The sequence below is a fragment of the Bombina bombina genome, chromosome 4 (genome assembly GCF_027579735.1).
Source record: "Bombina bombina isolate aBomBom1 chromosome 4, aBomBom1.pri, whole genome shotgun sequence".
Taxonomy (NCBI): Eukaryota; Metazoa; Chordata; class Amphibia; order Anura; family Bombinatoridae; genus Bombina; species Bombina bombina.
In genome coordinates this window covers 1,106,888,138-1,106,914,199 of record NC_069502.1, presented here as the reverse complement: position 1 = coordinate 1,106,914,199, position 26,062 = coordinate 1,106,888,138, and the positions used below count along the sequence as shown (strand labels likewise).

At 39.5% G+C, this 26,062-nt stretch overlaps 1 protein-coding gene across 1 annotated transcript in view; it reads right to left on the bottom strand.

Annotated features, from left to right (window-relative positions):
* Positions 1-26,062, bottom strand: part of UBR2 (ubiquitin protein ligase E3 component n-recognin 2) — a 689,885-nt gene that overhangs the window by 633,541 nt on the left and 30,282 nt on the right. Inside the window, 3 exon segments of the mRNA XM_053712365.1 lie at positions 785-915; positions 2,935-3,045; positions 22,032-22,108. Coding sequence (XP_053568340.1) covers positions 785-915; positions 2,935-3,045; positions 22,032-22,108 — 319 coding nt within the window.

Here is a 26,062-nt window from a genome sequence, read left to right as displayed (position 1 = left end):
CTAGCCCCAGAAGACAAAAAGGCACTTACCTGCATTCCAGTTGTCCGGCAGTCAGACAACGACACAAAGTATGAGAGGATGCCACTCCTCACAGAGACCTGTGGAGAAAAAGAAAGACAGAGTAAACTTACTCAGGATTTCTATACTAGGGCAGCAACCTGTTAGGAACCTGTAAAGTGTGCTTTTCTGCATTTTCCTAACTGCTTAAAAGCCACCACTGCCCTACTGAAGAGACTAACGTGGAGAATGGCTAGACCCAATCTTGAGAGGAAGGAACAAAGCAAGCTTGCTCTGCTTTTAAAATAATAAAATCTTGATTGAAGTGAAATAAATCCAATTTCTTCAGACACCAAACACTTCACCTCTTCCTTGCATGAGAGGCAAAGAGAATGACTGGGGTTTGTGGGAAGGGAAGTGATACTTAACAGCTTTGCTGTGGTGCTCTTTGCCTCCTCCTGCTGGCCAGGAGTGATATTCCCAACAGTAATTGATGATGATCTGTGGACTCACTGTGTCATTAGAAAGAAATATTTTTGTTTTTTTACATAGACATATTAAGGTGATATTTTATTTTCATCTTTTTACAACTATGCTGCAACACTTTCAAGTGCTTCAACATTTGGTTATGTCCCTTTAAGGGGGAAAAAATGTACATACAACAAGAAAATCACTTTAATGTCACTTTAAAAGGTGTTAAACAGACCACTGATTTCACTTGTGATTTGGCATATTTCTGGAACATATTTAATACTGCTGCAGACTTTACAGTAAGCAAAACACTCACACAGAATCAAGTCCAGGAGGCAGCTCATTTTCCTTCTCCCATGTTAATATATCAACAGCATACTGAAACATTATGGCATAAATATTGTATGCACGGGCGATCATATCATCCGACAAATGGACAAGCGGGTCCTATAAAGTTAATACAAAAATCTGCATCACTCTAGAGAAGACACTATGTAAAGACATGGGTGAATTCAAATTTATAAAGTGAAATGATCTGTTTCATTGACTAACAAAGCAACAAGCTAATTTGTCATCCCTATGTTACACTGACATGCTCAGATTTTTAGAGGGAAAAAACAACCTATATGACATTTATGGATAAACCTACATAATAATAAAACATAGGTTTTTTAAGTTGAGTGTAGCAAGGTTTACAAATGTAATGTTACCGACTGATGCAAATTGGTATGGAAACTATTAAAAAATATATAATCCTCTACTGCTGAAAGATAGAGAGAAAACCTAAAGAAGCATTGGAGCAATATCAGGTCATTAAAGATGGGCTGTGAAAATAAGAAGTCATTAAAGGGATAGGAAAGTCAAAATTAAACTTGCATGATTCAGATAGAGAATATAATTTGAAGACGCTTTTAAATTCACTTCTATTTTCAAATGTGCTTCGTTCTCTTAGTATCCCTTGTTAAAAATGAATATGCACATATGCACTAGTAGGAGCTGCTGCTAATTGGTGCCCGTGTTCTGTTGGGAACTGCAATTCATTGAAAACTGCAATCTGACGTCCCTTCCGGTGATTCCATACATCTGATTGGTCCGTGTCCAGTTAGTTACAGGATTCACAACCAATCAGATGGGCACTGTAATCGCCTATCTTCACTATCTATTTTGCCTCCACCAGGGGGGTTCAAGGGGGACGAAGCCCCCCTTGTAAACCTCATTCTCCAAGGTTTACTTGGGGTGTATGCCAGAGGACTGGCCGTGCTCCCCCCCCCCCCCCACCCCCCCCCCAGACAGAGGCAAAACAGATATTAAAATAGAAGACTCACCGGAAGTGATGTCAGATTGCAATTTTCAATGAATTGCAGTTCTGGACAGAACACCTGCACACATTTGTCTCTTGTGATTGGCTAAATAGATATTTTCAGCTTCCTGTTAATAGTCCAATGCTGTCCCTTCAGCAATGGATAACAAGAGAATGAAGAAAATTTGATAATTATTATTATTAATTATTATCATCATCATCATCATCAATTTGTAAAGCGCCGCCAAAAGTAAATTGCAAAGTTGTTTAAAATTGTATGTTCTATCTGAATCATAAAAGAAAATGTTGGGGTTTACTATCCCTTTAAGCTTTAATCTAATGAGTATATTAACATATTATTAGAAGGGTACAAAAAAAACATATTGCTTATTATTTTGAGAATGAACTCAATATTAAAAGTTTGTTGTTTTTTTAAATACATTTTCTGTAATATTGAAAAAGTGTTTAGGTTCTAGCATTTCTACTTTTATTTTAAAGTAGGAGTGGGATGTGATAGACATTAAAAAAAATTTGATCTGAGGTGGCAAATCATTTTTAAAGAGTACATAAAGGATGTTCCAAAGCAAAATAAAAAGTCTGATAACTAATGGACTTGAGAATCATTCCCCTATGTAGCTTAAAGGGATACTAAACCCAATTATTATTTTTTTTCATGACTCAGAGCATGCGATTTTAAGCAACTTTCTAATTTACTCCTATAGTCAATTTTTCTTTGTTCTCTTGCTATCTTTATTTAAAAAGCAGGAATGTAAAACTTAGGAGCCGGCTTATTTATAGTTCAGAACCTGGGTTATGCTTGCTTTTTGGTCGCTAAATGTAATATCAGCGCAATTAAAAAGGCTCTCAAAAAGACAATATCACTTGCGCAAAACCGTTTGCGCCTCACTTGTAATCTAGCCCAAAAAAGGTAGCTTTGGAAACCAGGAACAGACAAGAGGAAAATGACTGTCCTTTGATATGCATATTAATGTGATTGCAAGTGAATTTATAATGTACGCATATTCAGGGTGTACATTTATAGGAGTGCAATATGAATAAATACATCTGTTTTTATAAGTACAGAATATACAATGTTACTCCCATACAAATTCATAACTATAGTGTCACATACACTACATATGTATAGAATAATCTAATTTACTTACTTCAGTTTCACTTTCGGATACATTAACAGCGTGCTTTTGACAAAATGGACCTTCCTTCCATGCTTCTGCATCTCCACAATCACAGAATCCTCCTCCCCCTGATGTTGTCATCTGAAATAAAAATGAGAAATTTTCCAATACGGCTATTTTGTGTCATACAAAACATAATTTATGCTTACCTGATAAATTCCTTTCTTCTGTAGTGTGATCAGTCCACGGGTCATCATTACTTCTGGGATATTACTCCTCCCCAACAGGAAGTGCAAGAGGATTCACCCAGCAGAGCTGCATATAGCTCCTCCCCTCTACGTCACTCCCAGTCATTCGACCAAGGAACCAACGAGAAAGGAAAAGCCCAAGGGTGAAGTGGTGACTGGAGTATAAATTAAAAAATATTTTACCTGCCTTAAAAACAGGGCGAGGCCGTGGACTGATCACACTACAGAAGAAAGGAATTTATCAGGTAAGCATAAATTATGTTTTCTTCTGTTAAGTGTGATCAGTCCACGGGTCATCATTACTTCTGGGATACCAATACCAAAGCAAAAGTACACGGATGACGGGAGGGATAGGCAGGCTCTTTATACAGAAGGAACCACTGCCTGAAGAACCTTTCTCCCAAAAATAGCCTCCGATGAAGCAAAAGTGTCAAATTTGTAAAATTTGGAAAAAGTATGAAGCGAAGACCAAGTTGCAGCCTTGCAAATCTGTTCAACAGAGGCCTCATTCTTGAAGGCCCAGTGGAAGCCACAGCTCTAGTAGAATGAGCTGTAATTCTTTCAGGAGGCTGCTGTCCAGCAGTCTCATAAGCTAAACGAATTATGCTACGAAGCCAAAAAGAAAGAGAGGTAGCAGAAGCTTATTGACCTCTCCTCTGCCCAGAGTAAATGACAAACAGAGAAGACGTTTGTCGAAATTCCTTAGTTGCCGGTAAGTAAAATTTTAGAGCACGGACTACATCCAGGTTGTGCAGTAGACGTTCCTTCTTTGAAGAAGGATTTGGGCATAAAGAAGGAACAACAATCTCTTGATTGATATTCCTGTTAGTAACTACCTTAGGTAAGAACCCAGGTTTAGTACGCAGGACTACCCTTATCCGAATGAAAAATCAAATAAGGAGAATCACAATGTAAGGCTGATAATTCAGAGACTCTTCAAGCCGAGGAAATAGCATTAAAAATAGAACTTTCCAAGATAACAACTTTATATCAATGGAATGAAGGGGTTCAAACGGAACGCCCTGTAAAAACATTAAGAACAAGGTTTAAACTCCATGGTGGAGCAACAGTTTTTAAAACACAGGCTTAATTCTGGCCAAAGGCCTGACAAAAAGCCTGGACGTCAGGAACTTCTGACAGACGTTTGTGTAACAGAATGGACAGAGCTGAGATCTGTCCTTTAATGAACTAGCAGATAAACCCTTTTCTAAACCTTCTTGTAGAAAAGACAATATCCTAGGAATCCTAACCTTACTCCAAGAGTAAACCTTTGGATTCACACCAATATAGGTATTTACGCCATATCTTATGGTAAATCTTTCTGGGTAACAGGTTTCCTAGCCTGTATTAAGGTATCAATAACTGACTCAGAAAATCCACGTCTTGATGAAATCAAGCGTTCAATTTCCAAGCAGTCAGCTTCAGAGAAGTTAGATTTTGATGTTTGAAGGGACCCTGTATCAGAAGGTCCTGTTTCAGAGGTAGAGACCAAGGTGGACAGGATGACATGTCACCAGGTCTGCATACCAAGTCCTGCGTGGCCACGCAGGTGCTATTAGAATCACTGATGCTCTCTCTTGTTTGATTCTGGCAATCAATCGAGGAAGCAACGGGAAGGGTGGGAAACACGTAAGCCATCCTGAAGTCCCAAGGTGCTGTCAGAGCATCTATCAGGACTGCTCCTGGATCCCCTGGATCTGGACCCGTAACGAGGAAGCTTGGCGTTCTGTCGAGACGCCATGAGATCTATCTCTGGTTTGCCCCAACGTCGAAGTATCTTGGGCAAAGACCTCCGGATGAAGTTCCCCACTCCCCCGGATGAAAAGTCTGACGACTTAAGAAATCCGCCTCCCCTGTTCTCCACTCCGGGATGTGGATTGCTGACAGGTGGCAAGAGTGAGACTCTGCCCAGCAACTTATCTTGATACTTCCATCATAGCTAGGGAGCTTCTTGTCCCTCCCTGATGGTTGATGTAGCTACAGTCGTGATGTTGTCCGACTGAAACCTGATGAACCCCCGAGTTGTCAACTGGGGCCAAGCCAGGAGGGCATTGAGAACTGCTCTCAATTCCAGAATGTTTATGGCAGGAGACTCTCCTCCTGACTCCTTTGTCCCTGAGCCTTCAGAGAATTCCAGACGGCACCCCAACCTAGAAGGCTGGCGTCTGTTGTTACAATTGTCCAGTCTGGTCTGCTGAATGGCATCCCCCTGGACAGATGTGGCCGAGAAAGCCACCATAGAAGAGAATTTCTGGTCTCTTGATCCAGATTCAGAGAAGGGGATAAGTCTGAGTAATCCCCATTCCACTGACTTAGCATGCACAGTTGCAGTGGTCTGAGGTGTAAGCGTGCAAAGGGTACTATGTCCATTGCCGCTACCATTAAGCCGATTACCTCCATGCATTGAGCCACTGACGGGTGTTTGAATGGAATGAAGGGTGCGGCAAGCACTTTGAAGTCTTGTTAGCCTGTCCTCTGTCAGGTAAATCTTCATTTCTACAGAATCTATAAGAGTCCCCAGGAAGGGAACTCTTGTGAGTGGAACGAGTGAACTTTTTCTTTTCGTTCACCTTCCATCCATGTGACCTTAGAAATGCCAGCACTAACTCTGTATGAGACTTGGCAGTTTGAAAGCTTGAAGCTTGTATCAGAATGTCGTCTAGGTATGGAGCTACCGAGATTCCCCGCGGTCTTAGTACCGCCAGAAGAGCACCCCAGAACCTTTGTGAAGATTCTTGGAGCTGTAGCCAATCCGAATGGAAGAGCCACAAACTGGTAATGCCTGGTCTAGGAAGGCAAACCTTAGGTACCGATAATGATCTTTGTGAATCGGTATGTGAAGGTAAGCATCTTTTAAATCTACAGTGGTCATGTATTGACCCTCTTGGATCATAGGTAAAATTGTCCGAATAGTCTCCATCTTGAACGATGGAACTCTTAGGAATTTGTTTAGGATCTTTAAGTCCAGGATTGGTCTGAAAGTTCCCTCTTTTTTGGGAACCACAAAACAGATTTGAGTAAAACCCCTGTCCCTGTTCCGATCGTGGAACTGGATGGATTACTCCCATTAACAAGAGCTCTTGTACGCAGCGTAGACACGCCTCTTTCTTTGTCTGGATTGTTGACAATCTTGGACAGATGAAATCTCTCTCTTGGAGGAGAGTAGTTGAAGTCCAGAAGGTATCCCTGAGATATTATCTCTAGCGCCCAGGGTTCTTGAACATCTCTTGCCCAAGCCTGGGCGAAGAGAGAAAGTCTGCCCCCCACTAGATCCGATCCCGGATCGGGGGCCCTCAATTCATGCTGTTTTAGGGGCAGCAGCAGGTTTCCTAGTCTGCTTGCCCTTGTTCCAGGACGGTTAGGTTCCAGCCTTGTCTGTAGCGAGCATCAGCTCCTTCCTGTTTGGTGCAGAGGAAGTGATGCTGCTCCTGCTTTGAAAATTACGAAAGGAACGAAAATTAGACTGTCTAGTCTTGGCTTTGGGCTTTGTCCTAGGCAGGGCATGGCCTTTACCTCCTGTAATGTCAGCGATAATCTCGTTCAACCCGGGCCCGAATAAGGTCTGCTCTTTGAAAGGTATATAAGCAATTTAGACTTAGAAGTAACATCAGCTGACCAGGATTTTAGCCACAGCGCCCTGCGTGCCTGAATGGCGAATCCTGAATTCTTCGCCGTAAGTTTAGTAAGATGTACTACGGCCTCCGAAATGAATGAATTAGCTAGGTTTAAGGACTCTAAGCCTGTCCGTAATCGTCGTCCAGAGTAGCTGAACCAATGTTCTCTTCCAGAGACTCAATCCAGAATGCCGCTGCAGCCGTGATCGGCGCAATGCATGCAAGGGGTTGCAATATAAAACCTTGTTGAAACAAACATTTTCTTAAGGTAACCCTCTAACTTTTTATCCATTGGATCTGAAAAAGCACAGCTATCCTCCACCGGGATAGTGGTACGCTTAGCTAAGGGTAGAAACTGCTCCCTCCACCTTAGGGACCGTTTGCCATAAGTCCCTTGTGGTGGCGTCTATTGGAAACATTTTTCTAAATATCGGAGGGGGTGAGAACGGCACACCGGGTCTATCCCACTCCTTAGTAACAATTTCAGTAAGTCTCTTAGGTATAGGAAAAACCTCAGTACTCGTCGGTACCTGCAAAATATTTATCCAACCTACACATTTTCTCTGGTATTGCAACTGTGTTACAATCATTCAGAGCCGCTAACACCTCCCCCTAGTAATACACAGAGGTTTCCAGTTTAAATTTAAAATTTGAAATATCTGAATCCAGTCTGTTTGGATCAGAACCGTCACCCACAGAATGAAGTTCTCCGTCCTCATGTTCTGCCACCTGTGACTCAGTGTCTGACATGGCCCTAATATTATCAGCGCACTCTGTTCTCACCCCAGAGTGATCACGCTTACCCTCTTAGTTCTGGTAATTTAGCCAAAACCTCAGTCATAACAGTAGCCATATCCTGTAATGTATTTGTAATGGCCGCCAGATGTACTCGGCGCTACAATATCACGCACCACCCTCTGAGCGGGAGATGTAGGTACTGACAACGTGAGGCGAGTTAGTCGCATAACTCTCCCCTCGTTGTTTGGTGAAATTTGTACAATTTGTACAGATTGACTTTTATTTAAAGTAGCATCAATACAGTTAGTACATAAATTTCTATTGGGCTCCACTTTGGCATTGCAACAAATGACACAGGTATCATCCTCTGAATCAGACAAGTTTAACACACTAGCAAATAAACTTGCAACTTGGAAATACAATTCAATTAGAATAATATTAAAATGTACTGTGCCTTTAAGAAGCACAGAAGATCTATGACAGTTGAAAATTAATAAATTGAAACAGTTATAGCCTCAATCCTTGTAAACAACACAACTTTAGCAAAGGTTTAATCCCATTAGCAAAGATAACAAATTCTGAAAGCAAGAAACAAATTACAGAATAAACGTTTTTTATCTCAGTCAAACTATAATTCTCACAGCTCTGCTGAGAGAAATTACCTCCCTCAAAATAAGTTTGAAGACCCCTGAGCTCTGTAGAGATGAACCGGATCATGCAGGGAATACAATGAGTTGCTGACTGAAATATTTGATGCATAGAAAAAGCGCCAAAAAACGGCCCCTCCCCCTCACACACAGCAGTGAGGGAGAACAGAAACTGTCAGAAAAACAGATTAAGCAACTGCCAAGTGGAAAAATAGTGCCCAAACATTTATTCACACAGTACCTCAGCAAATGAAAACGATTTTACATTCCAGCAAAAACTTTAAACATAATCTCTAGTTATTAAACAGCTTTATGTATTTCTTACAGTGTAATTCTAGTGAAGTACCATTCCCCAGAATACTGAAGTGTAAAGTATACATACATGACATTATATCGGTATGGCAGGATTTTCTCATCAATTCCATTGTCAGAAAATAAAAACTGCTACATACCTCTATGCAGATTCATCTCCCCGCTGTCCCCTGATCTGAAGTTTACCTCACTCCTCAGATGGCCGAGAACAGCAATATGATCTTAACTACTCCGGCTAAAATCATAGCAAAACTCTGGTAGATTCTTCTTCAAACTCTGCCAGAGAGGTAATAACACACTCCGGTGCTATTTTAAAATAACAAACTTTTGATTGAAGATATAAAACTAAGTATAATCACCATAGTCCTCTCACACATCCTATCTAGTCGTTGGGTGCAAGAGAATGACTGGGAGTGACGTAGAGGGGAGGAGCTATATGCAGCTCTGCTGGGTGAATCCTCTTGCACTTCCTGTTGGGGAGGAGTAATATCCCAGAAGTAATGATGACCCGTGGACTGATCACACTTAACAGAAGAAAATTATTTAGTTTAATGTATTTAATCATGTATTCTCTTTCCATGAAAAATATGTATCTATCTTAAAGGGACATGAAACCCAAAAATTTTCTTTCATGATTCTGATAGAGAATACGATTTTAAACAACTTTCCAATTTACTTCTATTATTTGCTTCCTTCTTTTGTTATCCTCTGCTGAAAGGTTTATCTATGAAAGCTGAGGAGCAGCAAAGAAAGTAGGTTCGAGCTGCCGATTGGTGGCTGCATATATATATATATATATACACACACACACACAGAGATTGTCATTGGCATATGACTTCTTTGGCAGACAATACATATAATAGTGCTGCAGACCATACATATAATAGTGCTGCAGACCATACATATAATAGTGCTGCAGACCATACATATAATAGTGCTGCAGACCATACATATAATAGTGCTGCAGACCATACATATAATAGTGCTGCAGACCATACATATAATAGTGCTGCAGACCATACATATAATAGTGCTGCAGACCATACATATAATAGTGCTGCAGACCATACATATAATAGTGCTGCAGACCATACATATAATAGTGCTGCAGACCATACATATAATAGTGCTGCAGACCATACATATAATAGTGCTGCAGACCATACATATAATAGTGCTGCAGACAATACATATAATAGTGCTGCAGACAATACATATAATAGTGCTGCAGACAATACATATAATAGTGCTGCAGACAATACATATAATAGTGCTGCAGACAATACATATAATAGTGCTGCAGACAATACATATAATAGTGCTGCAGACCATACATATAATAGTGCTGCAGACCATACATATAATAGTGCTGCAGACCATACATATAATAGTGCTGCAGACCATACATATAATAGTGCTGCAGACAATACATATAATAGTGCTGCAGACAATACATATAATAGTGCTGCAGACCATACATATAATAGTGCTGCAGACAATACATATAATAGTGCTGCAGACCATACATATAATAGTGCTGCAGACCATACATATAATAGTGCTGCAGACCATACATATAATAGTGCTGCAGACCATACATATAATAGTGCTGCAGACCATACATATAATAGTGCTGCAGACCATACATATAATAGTGCTGCAGACAATACATATAATAGTGCTGCAGACAATACATATAATAGTGCTGCAGACAATACATATAATAGTGCTGCAGACAATACATATAATAGTGCTGCAGACAATACATATAATAGTGCTGCAGACAATACATATAATAGTGCTGCAGACAATACATATAATAGTGCTGCAGACACTCAGAATCTTCAGTTATACTCTGCCCTTATCTGTTTGTATGCAAGTGAAGTGGAACGTAAAATCTAATCTCATCTTATATACTTGCTAACAACAAGTAAGGAGGCAGAGGCCCATACGTTGTGTTCTCACAACAAGAAACAGAGCCTCTTTTGGTGTGCGCACTGCTCCTTTTGTGTAAAAAAAAATTTCTTGCAAAATGAGCACTTAGAAATTTTCAGTGTAGTCACTGCCTTTAGTGAATTAAGAGAGCTCACATTACAGAATTTAAAGGGATATAAAACCCAGAATGTTTCTTTCATAATGCAGATAGAGCATACCATTTTAAACAACTACAATTTACTTCTATTATCACATTTGCTTCATTCTCTTGCCATCCTTGATTGAATGATCAGCAATGCACTAGCGGGAGCTAGTTGAACACATCAGTAAGCCAATGACAACAGGCATATATGTGCAGCAACCAATCAAAAGCTAGCTCCAAGTTCCTGGGCCTACCTAGCTATGCTTTCCAACAAAGAATACCAAAAGAAGAAAGCAAATATGATAATAGAATTAAATTGGAAAGTTGTTTCAAATAGTATGCTCTGATTTATGAAAGAAAAAATTGTGTTTCATGTCCCTTTAAAAGGGACACTGAACCCAAATTTTTCTTTTGTGATTCAGATAGAGCATGACATTTTAAGCAACTTTCTAATTTACTCCTATTATCAAATTTTCTTCATTCTCTTGCTATCTTTATTTGAAATGCAATAATGTAAGTTTAGATGCCGGCCCATTTTTTATGAACAACCTGGGTTGTCCTTGCTGATTGGTGGATAAATTCTTCCACCAATAAAAAAGTGCTGTCCAGAGGTCTGAACCAAAAAAAAAAAAACCTTAGATGCCTTCTTTTTCAAATAAAGATAGCAAGAGAACTAAGAAAAATTGATAATAGGCGTAAATTAGAAAGTTGCTTAAAATTGCATGCTCTATCTGAATCACAAAAGAAAATGTTTGGGTTCAGTGTCCCTTTAAGTTCTACTCTCACATTTTTTGCAGCAAAAGTCCTCTACTAAACGTGGGCAAGAAAATGCAGCGATTATAGGTGTCTCCTAGCAACCACATTAATGGAAAAGCTACTCCTTTGCCTTCCTATAGAGATCCCACACCATGTGGGCTGTGACAGGAAGTAATGGACCCTGCAAAAATTAAGTTAAAAAAATGTAGGTAAAATCATTTAAAATTATGAATAAAACATATTTGCAGTGATTTTTATAACCCACTGCTTAGTTTTTTTTTTATCACAGCAATGAAATAGACTTATTTACATATATCCCTATAAGTACAAGATAAAGTTACATTTGGTGTCATACACTAGAAACTTCACTATTTTATTATTGGGAATCAGTACTAAGTTGAAATGACAATATTAATGGTCAACACTCTTTACTCAGTAAGTATATTTATTATCATACACTAATCTGAAGTAACTCTTCGGAAATAGATAATAGCCTTCTCTCATGATTCTTCTTAACAAGTAATGTCTACCCTGGAAAGTGACTGCATTTAAAGAAATAAGCCGGAGGGGGGTGTCAATATGCCAAGCAGCCTAAAACTTGCAAAGGTCAGATTGCTTTAAAAAAAAATTTAAAAAAAAATCGCCAGTAGACTATGATTTATCCCAATGTTTATCTTTCCAAGCCACTGTGGACTTTACAAATGATTCTTATTCATATATGTATCACAGTTTACTGGATTCTGAAATAAAATGACTGCAATATTACTTTTTGAAAAGTTCCAAAAAAAAGTACACTTAAAACTAAAAAAATATAAAAAAAGAAATCAATTGCATCAACAGATACCACATAAGTATAACAAGTAGAGCTCTGACAGACACCTTGCATTCCCCTGGAACCACCTGAAGTAGGAGACAACTGTATGTAAAGTATATGGAGACCTAGCCATCACACCTATATGAGCTTGTTGGGCATCCCATTTCAAATCAATGGGCATTAAAATAGTTACTCCTCCCCTTTTGCATCTATAACAGCTTCCCCTCTTCTGGGAAGGCTTTCCACAAGATTTTAGAGTGCATGTTTGGGAATTCCTGCCCATTCAACCAAAAGAGCATTTGCAAGGTCAGGCACTGATGTTGGCCAAGAAGGTCTGGCTTGCAATCAGTGTTCCAATTCTTCCCAAAGGTGCTCAGTGGGGTTAAGTTCAGGGTTCTGTGCAGGCCACTTAAGTTCCACATGCCAAACAATATCTTCACAGACTTTCCTTTGTGCACAGAGCCTAGTCATGCTGGAACAGGTAAGAGCCTTCCCCAAACTGTGCCACAAAGTTGGAAGCAACCAATTGTCTAACATGTCATTGTATTTTGTGGCTTTAAGTTGACCCTTCACTGGAAATAAGGGGCCAAGCCCAATTTAGTATCTGTCAAACTCAGATTCTTACATCAGACTGGCAGATAGTGATCCATCACTCCAGAGTTTTCACTGCTCAAGAATAAAAAGGCACTCTCAGACTACGCTTGGCACTGCACATGTTCCTGATGCATTGTTATTGTGCTGATGTTGCCTCCAGAATTTTTACGCACTTCAGCACTCGGCAGCCCCGCTCTGTGAGTTTTGTATGATCTCCCACTTTGTGGATGGTCACTTCCACTTCATAATAATAGCACTTACAGTTTACTGGGGCAGATATAGTAGGGCAGAAATTTCATGAACTGACAAAAGTGGCATCTTATGACAGTGCTATGTTTATTAAAGTCACTAAACTTTGTGTGACACATTGTACCGTCTATCTCCTAAAAAATGTACATCTCCCACATCAATATTTGGGGCAGCTTCAAAGTTTCCCTTCTTGTTTTCTACAAAAAAAAGGTATGATATAATAAAAAAAAATGTATTGGCCATTAAAAATAAAAGTCAGTTGGTATTGTTTTGGGGGGGGGGGGGGGGGGGGGGGTTGGCTCTAAAACGATATTATATGTCAAATCAAAGTAAACATAAAAAGAAACAGATTTTGTAAGAAAACAAGTAAATTGTTTGCCGTTATAATACACAATTAGCACTTAGAATTCCTCACTGTAGCCCCTGCCCCGTGTGATAAGAGTGGAACATTTTTGAAACGTAGGTTTCATTCTGCTAGTTCTGAGCATAAGCAAATCTGACTCCCTGTTCTAGTCTATTCACTTAATACTAAAACTATGAAAGTTTTATGACATCCTGCTAGATAAGCTTCCTGTAGAGAGCACAGCCTCCTTGTAGGGCTGTGACAGGAAGTAATGGACACTGCACAATTTAAGTTTAAAAGAAATAAAATCCATTTAAATAGATGAATAATAAATATTGCAATCATGTATATAATGTATATACCACTGATTAGTGCTTAGTGTTACGCATTCCAACTAATATGGAATAAATCAGGTTGCAAAGTGAAGTAATAGAAAACAGTATGAAGATATCGCTCAAATCTAAATGACATTTATACTAACCACTATAAATATATCCCCTACCAGGATAAATCAAATAAAAAACAGGCAAAATATGATGGTATAGTGAGCGCTAATAAAGCTTAAAAGTGTAAATGAGAATTTATAGTATAGCAATCTCTCCTCAAAGCATACAAATCTTATAAAAAAGGGATATTTATTCAATTTAAGAGAACCACAGTAAAAAATACCTATAAAACAGTAATAAAAAAATAGTACTCTCAACAGAAAGGCCGAGGATCAGGGAAAACGCGTAGACGCTATCCTGTGTGGATTTTAAAGATTTTATCACCATCATATTTTGTAAAGTGAAGTAAGACATCATTCTCCAGTTAAAAAGGACATGAAACAACATAATTTATATAAGAACTTACCTGATAAATTAATTTCTTTCATGTAATTAGCAAGAGTCCATGAGCTAGTGACGTATGGGATATACATTCCTACCAGGAGGGGCAAAGTTTCCCAAACCTCAAAATGCCTATAAATACACCCCTCACCACACCCACAATTCAGTTTAACGAATAGCCAAGAAGTGGGGTGATAAGAAAAAAGTGCGAAAGCATATAAAATAAGGAATTGGAATAATTGTGCTTTATACAAAAAAATCAAAACCACCACAAAAAAGGGCGGGCCTCATGGACTCTTGCTAATATGAAAGAAATGAATTTATCAGGTAAGTTCTTACATAAATTATGTTTTCTTTCATGTAATTAGCAAGAGTCCATGAGCTAGTGACGTATGGGATAATGATTACCCAAGATGTGGATCTTTCCACACAAGAGTCACTAGAGAGGGAGGGATAAAATAAAGACAGCCAATTCCTGCTGAAAATAATCCACACCCAGAATAAAATTTTTAATGAAAAAACATAAGCAGAAGATTCAAACTGAAACCACTGCCTGAAGTACGTTTCTACCAAAAACTGCTTCAGAAGAAGAAAACACATCAAAATGGTAGAATTTAGTAAAAGTATGCAAAGAGGACCAAGTTGCTGTTTTGCAAATCTGATCAACCGAAGCTTCATTCTTAAACGCCCAGGAAGTAGAAACAAACCTAGTAGAATGAGCTGTAATCCTTTGAGGCAGAGTGTTACCCGACTCAACATAGGCATGATGAAATAAAGATTTCAACCAAGATGCCAAAGAAATGGCAGAAGCTTTCTAGTCTTTTCTAGAACCGGAAAAGATGACAAATAGACTAGAAGTCTTTCGGAAAGACTTAATAGCTTCAACATAATATTACAAAGCTCTAACAGCATCCAAAGAATGCAATGATTTCTCCTTAGAATTCATAGGATTAGGACATAATGAAGGAACCACAATTTCTCTACTAATGTTGTTAGAATTCACAACCTTAGGTAAAAAATTCAAAAGAAGTTCGCAGCACCGCCTTATCCTTATGCAAAATCAGAAAAGGAGACTCACAAAAAAGAGTAGCTTGGTAGCTCCAGCACTAGACAGCGATTTTCCTGTAGTATCTTCTGACTCAGATGCAACGTGAGACATCTTGCAATATGTAAGAGAAAAAACAACATATAAAGCAAAATTGATCAAATTCCTTAAATGACAGTTTCAGGAATGGGAAAAAAATGCCAAAGAACAAGCTTCTAGCAACCAGAAGCAATGAAAAAAAACAGAATTTATGTTTACCTGATAAATTACTTTCTCCAACGGTGTGTCCGGTCCACGGCGTCATCCTTACTTGTGGGGATATTCTCTTCCCCAACAGGAAATGGCAAAGAGCCCAGCAAAGCTGGTCACATGATCCCTCCTAGGCTCCGCCTACCCCAGTCATTCGACCGACGTTAAGGAGGAATATTTGCATAGGAGAAACCATATGTTACCGTGGTGACTGTAGTTAAAGAAAATAAATTATCAGACCTGATTAAAAAAACCAGGGCGGGCCGTGGACCGGACACACCGTTGGAGAAAGTAATTTATCAGGTAAACATAAATTCTGTTTTCTCCAACATAGGTGTGTCCGGTCCACGGCGTCATCCTTACTTGTGGGAACCAATACCAAAGCTTTAGGACACGGATGAAGGGAGGGAGCAAATCAGGTCACCCAAATGGAAGGCACCACGGCTTGCAAAACCTTTCTCCCAAAAATAGCCTCAGAAGAAGCAAAAGTATCAAATTTGTAAAATTTAGAAAAAGTGTGCAGTGAAGACCAAGTCGCTGCCTTACATATCTGATCAACAGAAGCCTCGGTCTTGAAGGCCCATGAGGAAGCCACAGCCCTAGTGGAGTGAGCTGTGATTCTTTCAGGAGGCTGCCGTCCGGCAGTCTCATAAGCCAATCGGATAATGCTTTTAATCCAGAAGGAGAGAGAGGTAGAAGTTGCTTTTTGACCTCTCCGTTTACCAGAATAAACAACAAACAAAGACAAAGTTTGTCTGAAATCCTTAGTAGCTGCTAAGTAAAATTTGAGAGCACGAACTACATCCAAGTTGTGCAACAAACGTTCCTTCTTTGAAACTGGATTCTTTTGGAAAAAAACCAGGTTTAGTACGCAAAACCACCTTATCTGCATGGAACACCAGATAAGGAGAAGAACACTGCAGAGCAGATAATTCTGAAACTCTTCTAGCAGAAGAAATTGCAACCAAAAACAAAACTTTCCAAGATAATAACTTAATATCAACGGAATGTAAGGGTTCAAACGGAACCCCCCTGAAGAACTGAAAGAACTAGGTTGAGACTCCAAGGAGGAGTCAAAATTTTGTAAACAGGCTTGATTCTAACCAGAGCCTGAACAAAGGCTAGAACATCTGGCACAGCTGCCAGCTTTTTGTGAAGTAACACAGACAAGGCAGAAATCTGTCCCATCAAGGAACTTGCAGATAATCCTTTTTCCAATCCTTCTCGAAGGAAGTATAGACTCTTAGGAATCTTAACCTTGTCCCAAGGGAATCCTGCAGATTCACACCAACAGATATACCAAATTATGTGGTAACTTTTCTGGTTACAGGCTTTCTGAGAACCCTCGCTTTGATAAGATCAAGCGTTCAATCTCCAAGCAGTCAGCTGGAGTGGGTCGAACGGACCTAGAACAAGAAGGTCTCTCAAAGGTAGCTTCCATGGTGGAGCCGATGACATATTTCACCAGATCTGCATACCAAGTCCTGCGTGGCCACGCAGGAGCTATCAAAATCACCGACGCCCTCTCCTGATTGATCCTGGCTACCAGCCTGGGGATGAGAGGAAACGGCGGGAACACATAAGCTAGTTTGAAGGTCCAAGGTGCTACTAGTGCATCCACTAGAGCCGCCTTGGGATCCCTGGATCTGTACCCGTAGTAAGGAACTCTGAAGTTCTGACGAGAGGCCATCAGATCCATGTCTGGAATGCCCCACGGTTGAGTGACTTGGGCAAAGATTTCCGGATGGAGTTCCCACTCCCCCGGATGCAATGTCTGACGACTCAGAAAATCCGCTTCCCAATTTTCCACTCCTGGGATGTGGATAGCAGACAGGTGGCAGGAGTGAGACTCCGCCCATAGAATGATTTTGGTCACTTCTTCCATCGCTAGGGAACTCCTTGTTCCCCCCTGATGGTTGATGTATGAACTTGGCCCTCGCTAGCTGAGGCCAAGCTTTGAGAGCATTGAATATCGCTCTCAGTTCCAGAATATTTATCGGTAGAAGAGATTCTACCCGAGACCAAAGACCCTGAGCTTTCAGGGATCCCCAGACCGCGCCCCAGCCCATCAGACTGGCGTCGGTCGTGACAATGACCCACTCTGGTCTGCGGAAGGTCATCCCTTGTGACAGGTTGTCCAGGGGACAGCCACCAACGGAATGAGTCTCTGGTCCTCTGATTTACTTGTATCTTCGGAGACAAGTCTGAATAGTCCCCATTCCACTGACTGAGCATGAACAGTTGTAATGGTCTTAGATGAATGCGCACAAAAGGAACTATGTCCATTGCCGCTACCATCAAACCTATCACTTCCATGCACTGCGCTATGGAAGGAAGAGGAACGGAATGAAGTATCCGACAAGAGTCTAGAAGTTTTGTTTTTCTGGCTTCTGTCAGAAAAAATCCTCATTTCAAAGGAGTCTATTATAGTTCCCAAGAAGGGAACCCTCGTTGACGGAGATAGAGAACTCTTTTCCACGTTCACTTTCCATCCGTGAGATCTGAGAAAGGCCAGGACAATGTCCGTGTGAGCCTTTACTTGAGGAAGGGACGACGCTCGAATCAGAATGTCGTCCAAGTAAGGTACTACAGCAATTCCCCTTGGTCTTAGCACCGCCAGAAGGGACCCTAGTACCTATGAGAAAATCCTAGGAGCAGTGGCTAATCCGAAAGAAAACGCCACGAACTGGAAATGCTTGTCCAGGAATGCAATCCTTAGAACCGATGATGTTCCTTGTGGATAGGAATATGTAGATACGCATCCTTGAAATCCACCTTGGTCATGAATTGACCTTCCTGGATGGAAGGAAGAAGTGTTCGAATGGTTTCCATCTTGAACGATGGAACCTTGAGAAACTTGTTCAAGATCTTGAGATCTAAGATTGGTCTGAACGTTCCCTCCTTTTTTGGGAACTATGAACAGATTGGAGTAGAACCCCATCCCTTGTTCTCCTAATGGAACAGGATGAATCACTCCCATTTTTAGCAGGTCTTCTACCCAATGTAAGAATGCCTGTCTTCTTATGTGGTCTGAAGACAACTGAGACCTGTGGAACCTCCCCCTTGGAGGAAGCCCCTTGAACTCCAGAGAATAACCTTGGGAGACTATTTCTAGCGCCCAAGGATCCAGAACATCTCTTGCCCAAGCCTGAGCGAAGAGAGAGAGTCTGCCCCCCACCAGATCCGGTCCCGGATCGGGGGCCCGCATTTCATGCTGTCTTGGTAGCAGTGGCAGGTTTCCTGGCCTGCTTTCCTTTGTTCCAGCCTTGCATAGGTCTCCAGGCTGGATTGGCTTGAGAAGTATTACCTTCCTGCTTAGAGGACGTAGCCCTTGGGGCTGATCCGTTTCTGCGAAAGGGACGAAACTTAGGTTTATTTTTGGTCTTGAAAAGACCTATCCTGAGGAAGGGCGTGGCCCTTGCCCCCAGTGATATCAGAGATAATCTCTTTCAAGTCAGGGCCAAAGAGTGTTTTCCCCTTGAAAGGAATGTCAAGCAATTTGTTCTTGGAAGACGCATCCGCTGCCCAAGATTCTAACCAAAGCGCTCTGCGCCACAATAGCCAACCCAGAATTTTTTCGCCGCTAACCTAGCCAATTGCAAGGTGGCGTCTAGGGTGAAAGAATTAGCCAATTTAAGAGCACGAATTCTGTCCATAATCTCCTCATAAGAAGAAGAATTACTAATAATCGCCTTTCCTAGCTCATCAAACTAGAAACACGCGGCTGCAGTGACAGGGACAATGCATGCAATTGGTTGTAGAAGGGAACCTTGCTGAACAAACATCTTTAGCAGACCTTCTAATTTTTTATCCATAGGATCTTGGAAAGCACAACTATCTTCTATGGGTATAGTGGCGCGCTTGTGTAGAGTAGAAACCGCCCCCTCGACCTTGGGGACTGTCTGCCATCAGTCCTTTCTGGGGTCGACTATAGGAAAACAATTTTATAAATATGGGGGGGAGGTACTAAAGGTATACCGGGCCTGTCCCATTCTTTACTAACAATGTACGCCACCCGCTTGGATATAGGAAAAGCTTCGGGGGGGCCCCGGGGCCTCTAAGAACTTTTCCATTTTACATAGTGGTTCTGGAATGACCAGATAATCACAATCATCCAAATTGGATAACACCTCCTTAAGCAGAGCGCGGAGATGTTCCAACTTAAATTTAAAAGTAATCACATCAGGTTCAGCTTGTTGAGAAATGTTTCCTGAATCTGAAATTTCTCCCTCAGACAAAACCACCCTGGCCCCCTCAGACTGGTGTAGGGGCCCTTCAGAAACAATATCATCAGCGTTCTCATGCTCTACAGAATTTTCTAAAACAGAGCAGTCGCGCTTTCGCTGATAAGTGGGCATATTGGCTAAAATGTTTTTGATAGAATTATCCATTACAGCCGTTAAATGTTGCATAGTAAGGAGTATTGGCGCACTAGATGTACTAGGGGCCTCCTGTATGGGCAAGACTGGTGTGGACGAAGGAGGGGATGATGCAGTACCATGCTTACTCCCCTCGCTTGAGGAATCATCTTGGGCATCATTTTACTAAATTTTTTTATGACATAAAATACATATAGTTAAATGAGAAGGAACCTTGGTTTCCCCACAGTCAGAACACAATCTATCTGGTAGTTCAGACATGTTAAACAGGCATAAACTTGATAACAAAGCACAAAAAACGTTTTAAAATAAAACCGTTACTGTCACTTTAAATTTTAAACTAAACACACTTTATTACTGCAATTGCGAAAAAGTATGAAGGAATTGTTCAAAATTCACCAAAATTTCACCACAGTGTCTTAAAGCCTTAAAAGTATTGCACACCAAATTTGGAAGCTTTAACCCTTAAAATAACGGAACCGGAGCCGTTTTTATATTTAACCCCTTTACAGTCCCTGGAATCTGCTTTGCTGAGACCCAACCAAGCCCAAAGGGGAATACGATATTATTATATCAAAATACCCAGAATAAATGATTCCTCAAGGCTAAATAAGTGTTAATATCAATCGATTTAGCCCCAAAAAAAGGTCTACAGTCTAAATAAGCCCTTGTGAAGCCCTTATTTACAATCGTAATAAACATGGCTTACCGGATCCCATAGGGAAAATGACAGCTTCCAGCATTACATCGTCTTGTTAGAATGTGTCATACCTCAAGCAGCAAAGAACTGCAAACTGTTCCCCCAACTGAAGTTAATAGCTCTCAACAGTCCTGTGTGGAACAGCCATGGATTTTAGTTACGGTTGCTAAAATCATTTTCCTCATACAAACAGAATTCTTCATCTCTTTTCTGTTTCTGAGTAAATAGTACGTACCAGCACTATTTGAAAATAACAAACTCTTGATTGAATAATGAAAAACTACAGTTAAACACTAAAAAACTCTAAGCCATCTCCGTGGAGATGTTGCCTGTACAACGGCAAAGAGAATGACTGGGGTAGGCGGAGCCTAGGAGGGATCATGTGACCAGCTTTGCTGGGCTCTTTGCCATTTCCTGTTGGGGAAGAGAATATCCCCACAAGTAAGGATGACGCCGTGGACCGGACACACCTATGTTGGAGAAATAAGACTTAAATAATGTGGAGACAAAAGCGACGCCCTTATTTTTTAGCGCCAAATAAGACGCCCACATTATTTGGCGCCTAAATGCTTTTGGCGCCAAAAATGACGCCACATCCGGAACGCCGACATTTTTGGCGCAAAATAACGTCAAAAAATGACGCAACTTCCGGCGACACGTATGACGCCGGAAACGGAAAAGAATTTTTGCGCCAAAAAAGTCTGCGCCAAGAATGACGCAATAAAATGAAGCATTTTCAGCCCCCGCGAGCCTAACAGCCCACAGGAAAAAAAGAGTCAAATTTTTGAAGGTAAGAAAAAATGATTAATTCAAATGCATTATCCCAAATATGAAACTGACTGTCTGAAAAATAAGGAAAGTTGAACATTCTGAGTCAAGGCAAATAAATGTTTGAATACATATATTTAGAACTTTATAAACAAAGTGCCCAACCATAGCTTAGAGTGTCACAGAAAATAAGATTTACTTACCCCAGGACACTCATCTACATGTTTGTAGAAAGCCAAACCAGTACTGAAACGAGAATCAGCAGAGGTAATGGTATATATAAGAGTATATCGTCGATCTGAAAAGGGAGGTAAGAGATGAATCTCTACGACCGATAACAGAGAACCTATGAAATAGACCCCGTAGAAGGAGATCACTGCATTCAAATAGGCAATACTCTCCTCACATCCCTCTGACATTCACTGCACGCTGAGAGGAAAACCGGGCTCCAACTTGCTGCGGAGCGCATATCAACGTAGAATCTAGCACAAACTTACTTCACCACCTCCATCGGAGGCAAAGTTTGTAAAACTGAATTGTGGGTGTGGTGAGGGGTGTATTTATAGGCATTTTGAGGTTTGGGAAACTTTGCCCCTCCTGGTAGGAATGTATATCCCATACGTCACTAGCTCATGGACTCTTGCTAATTACATGAAAGAAAAAAAACGTTTCTTTCATGGTTTAGGTGGAACAGACAGTCTTAAACAGCTTTCAAATTTATTTCTATTATCAAAATTGTTTTATTCTCTCTGTCATTTGAGACTTACCCGATAGCGGTGCTCTCTGTGAACACTTCCCAAAAAGCACTCCATGCACAATACACAAGTTGGATCAACTGCACAATCTCTGGAGAGAAAAAAAAAAAAAAAGAACAAAATAATTTAAAGCATGATTATAGATAAAACATGTCATTGTCGTTAAAATTAAATTACAACAAATACCATGGTTAAAGAGATACTAAATCCAATTATTTTCTTTCATGATTCAGATAGAGCATGCAATTTTAAGCAACTTTCGAATTTACTCCTATTAGAATTTTTTTCGTTCTCTTGCTATCTATATTTAAAAAGGCAGGAATGTAAAGCTTAGGAGCCGGCACATTTGATGTTCAGCACCCTGGATAGCGCTTGCTTATTGGTGGCTACATTTAGCCACCAATAAGCAAACACTATCCAGGGTGCTGAACCTAAAATGGGCAGGCTACTAAACTTTACATTCCTGCTTTTAAATAATGATAACAAGAGAACAAAGGAAAATTGATAATAGGAGTAAATTAGAAAGTTGCTTAAAATTGCATGGTCTATCTTAATCATTAAAGAAAAAAAAATTGTGTTTAGTATCCCTTTAAGGGTGTAAAACATTCTATTCCAAACAGAAAAGATGAACATCTATGGTGTCTTTTGCAATAAAAAAGTTAATATAATTATCTTAGGGTAAAATTGAGAACTAAGAAATATAATCTTTACATAAGGTAATAGTTGGAAAAACCCATGCCTTTTGGAATTCAGGCTATTTACTACATTATCTAGGCCCACTAATTAGCAACTGAAGGTTGTTGAGAAAAATGTATCTACATCCTAAGGTTTATGTCCTATCCATTCTAATGAAGAATGTTTATCCGATTAAAAAATCTTCAAAATGGCTTGTGCAGCTCTAAAAGAACCAGTATCTTCCTCCGTTCAACATAAAGAGAAAGTAAATTTGAAGATCCACGAATAATGCTATGCATTAACCAAGATGTAAAATATGTAGTCACAAGGCTTTTTTTTTTTTTTAAAACTTCATCCTGAAAGATAAATGATTTATGTTTTATAAATCCTACCGTTTACGAGGATCCTCCGCCCCCTGCTCATTTCCTGGTTTGTGAATGTTACACGTAAGAGCGGTCCAACCCGCGCTATACGTAGTGATCCGTGCTTGCTCTCGTGAATAATCTTTAGCGAATGCGCAAAAATACGCTCTCTGCTCTGATACATACTAAACAATAATTCACTTAATTCATTATTGAGTATTTGATCATACAGTGTAGTCGTTGTTGCAATCGCTGAGTGTGGATGCAGTGACATACTACTTGGGTTTGCGTGTAGTATTCGCATTTTAACGTGGGGGCATTTGTACAGGTGACATAGACGCCACTGGGGGAATAATCAATTTGATAAAGCGGTATTCGTAAGTGCACACCTCATATTTCTTTGATGCGGGCGGAGGAACGGCGACATACTTTTGCAGCTTCGAAGGTAAAACTAAGAGAACAAAGCTGCACACAAAAAAAAAAAATGAATGAAACTGACAATTTTTTCACAAGTATTTTAAAGTAAAGGTCAATTTTAACAAATAAATGCCCGGTTTTTAATAATCCTATTAAAAACAAGGGCACTTTAATTCATCAAAATTGACATTTCAAGCGTTTTCTTCAAAAACTTACCTTTTAATCCTGAAAGCTGCTCCATCAATTCCCCCGGCCATCGGAAGCCTCTGCTTATGTCAGAAATGAGGAATCCGGCTTCCTCTAATCACGGCGTTCCACCCCGGGGGGATCATGGCCTGCTGAAACGCCCTGATTGGATGAAGCCATATTCTTCATTTTGGACCCGCAAAGAGGACTTGCGACGGGCGGAGGAAGCACTGCAGCGGTTCTCAGGATTAAAAAGTAAGTTTTTGAAGAAAACACTTGAAATGTCAATTTTGATGAATTAAAGTGCCCTTGTTTTTATTGACCTTCCCTTTAATGTAACGAATAGCAAATATGTTAAGTTTACTTTCACTTTAAAAAGTACAAGACGTTTACAAAAAAAAAAAAAGAGGAAATGGAAGGAAATGGAACACATCTTTCAAACTATGTTCTAGACAAAAAAAGATCGTAAAGAGTAGTAAAAATAAGATGCCCCAGCAGAATCCTTCACTCCCTTAAAATATGTCATCCCATATCACTTCAGTGAGAGGACTTTAAAAATGAGAAATGAGGAATCTCTCACTTTATTTATGATTACAAGGTATCTTTAAAAGGGTGGGCAGGAGCAGACAGATGTGTCAGATATATAGGGATTACATATGTACACAATAAAAGCCTAGAATAGACAAGAAAGGAAAATACAACTAAAAACAGGAGAAAGAATGGTGATGGATTTCCTTATCTCTCAAACCAACATAAAATTCAAATATGCTAGAAAATTATGTTTTTAAGAAGAATAAATGAGTAGAAAACACACATAGGTAATGTGGTCATGTACACTTATATGTTAAATGATCACAATGTATGACTATGTTCTTCATTAAAAATGAATAACTGATGACAATTTGTTTTAATTACATTTATATGAAAATAAGAAACAATAGAAGACTCATGTGGTTATGGATTACAAATTATTATCTGGTTAGCTTTAAAAGGCAATTTTATAAATTAATTTTATTATTAAATGAATGTTTAACCACCGCAAAGGGATATGAAACAAAAAAAAAAATATTTTGGAATTCAGAAAGCGCACACAATTTTTAAAAAGTTTCTAATTTACTTCCAACATCCCTGCTTGTCAAGAAAATATACAAAGAGCAAAAAAAATGATAATAGAATTAGAAAGTTGTTCAAAATTGCATGCTCTATCTGAAGAATGAAAGAAAACTTTGGGGTTTCATGTCCCTTTAATATATAGTTAAAGTCACTTACCAGACACACCGTAGGACATAGTCAGTGATTGGTAAAAAATGTAGATATGCCTCTACTGATTGGCTCACTGGCTTTCTCAGGAACAGCAATGCACTGTGACTGGGAACAACCATAACTTTTAGAGGTTAAACAGCACTTTATGTTCCTTTACATCAGCAGAAGAATAAGCACAAAATTACAAACTACGGCTGCCTTATATGTTATGGGGAAAAATTAAAATGAACAGTTTGGGAAACAAATTTCAAGAAAACAAAACATTAGAGGATGGGGGTACTTGCATTAATATTTTATACATTTTCCCTTTACATTTTGTGTTTATTTTGTCTCTGTATGTTGTGGTGATGTTTCCAGTGACTCTCAACCATATCAGTGTTCTTCCCAGCTGATTTTACAGACCGCCAGGCTATAAAATAAGCTAATATTAGGCTTTGTCAATGGTTGTTGCCCAAATGATTACTTTATGTTAAATGATTTAATTAATAAGTTTTATTAGCTATATAAATATTGATAAAATAAGTGTAGAGTTTTAGTGTCTATAAAACAATGGAAGCTGCCATGTTGTAATGTAGGTTACATTCTCGGCTGTGGCAAATTAGAGACCATTATAAATAGGTCACTAGAGTGTACAGCCAATGGCTGTGTGGAATATATCAGTGTTCTGTAATTCCATTTCTAACAGGAACTGAAAAGCTCACAATTTCAGTGATAAGTTGTGGCTATGTAATTAAATAGCTACACATCTTTTGCACATTGAATATGCACAAGTTAGGTCATATACACCAGGCCAGAAAAGTATATCTATAACAACTTTTGCAACCAAGTTACATTTTGTTTTTAGCAATCTTTTATTTTTTGACTATGTTTTTTCATTTCCATATATAGCACAGTTCATACATACAGAGTTCTTGAGTTTTTCTAAGATTTATGTTACAACCTCAAATGGTTTAAGATACATTATAGTAGTTTCAGGCACATTTTTATACCTCATTAGTTTTATTGTAATAATTTTGCAAGTTGCAATATATATTTATTTCTTAACAAGGTGTTGTGGGTACCACATATTAAGTAAAGTTAGTGCCACATAAGTGTATAGTGTATTGAGGATTGTCACAGTGCATTGGTTCAGAAGTTGGG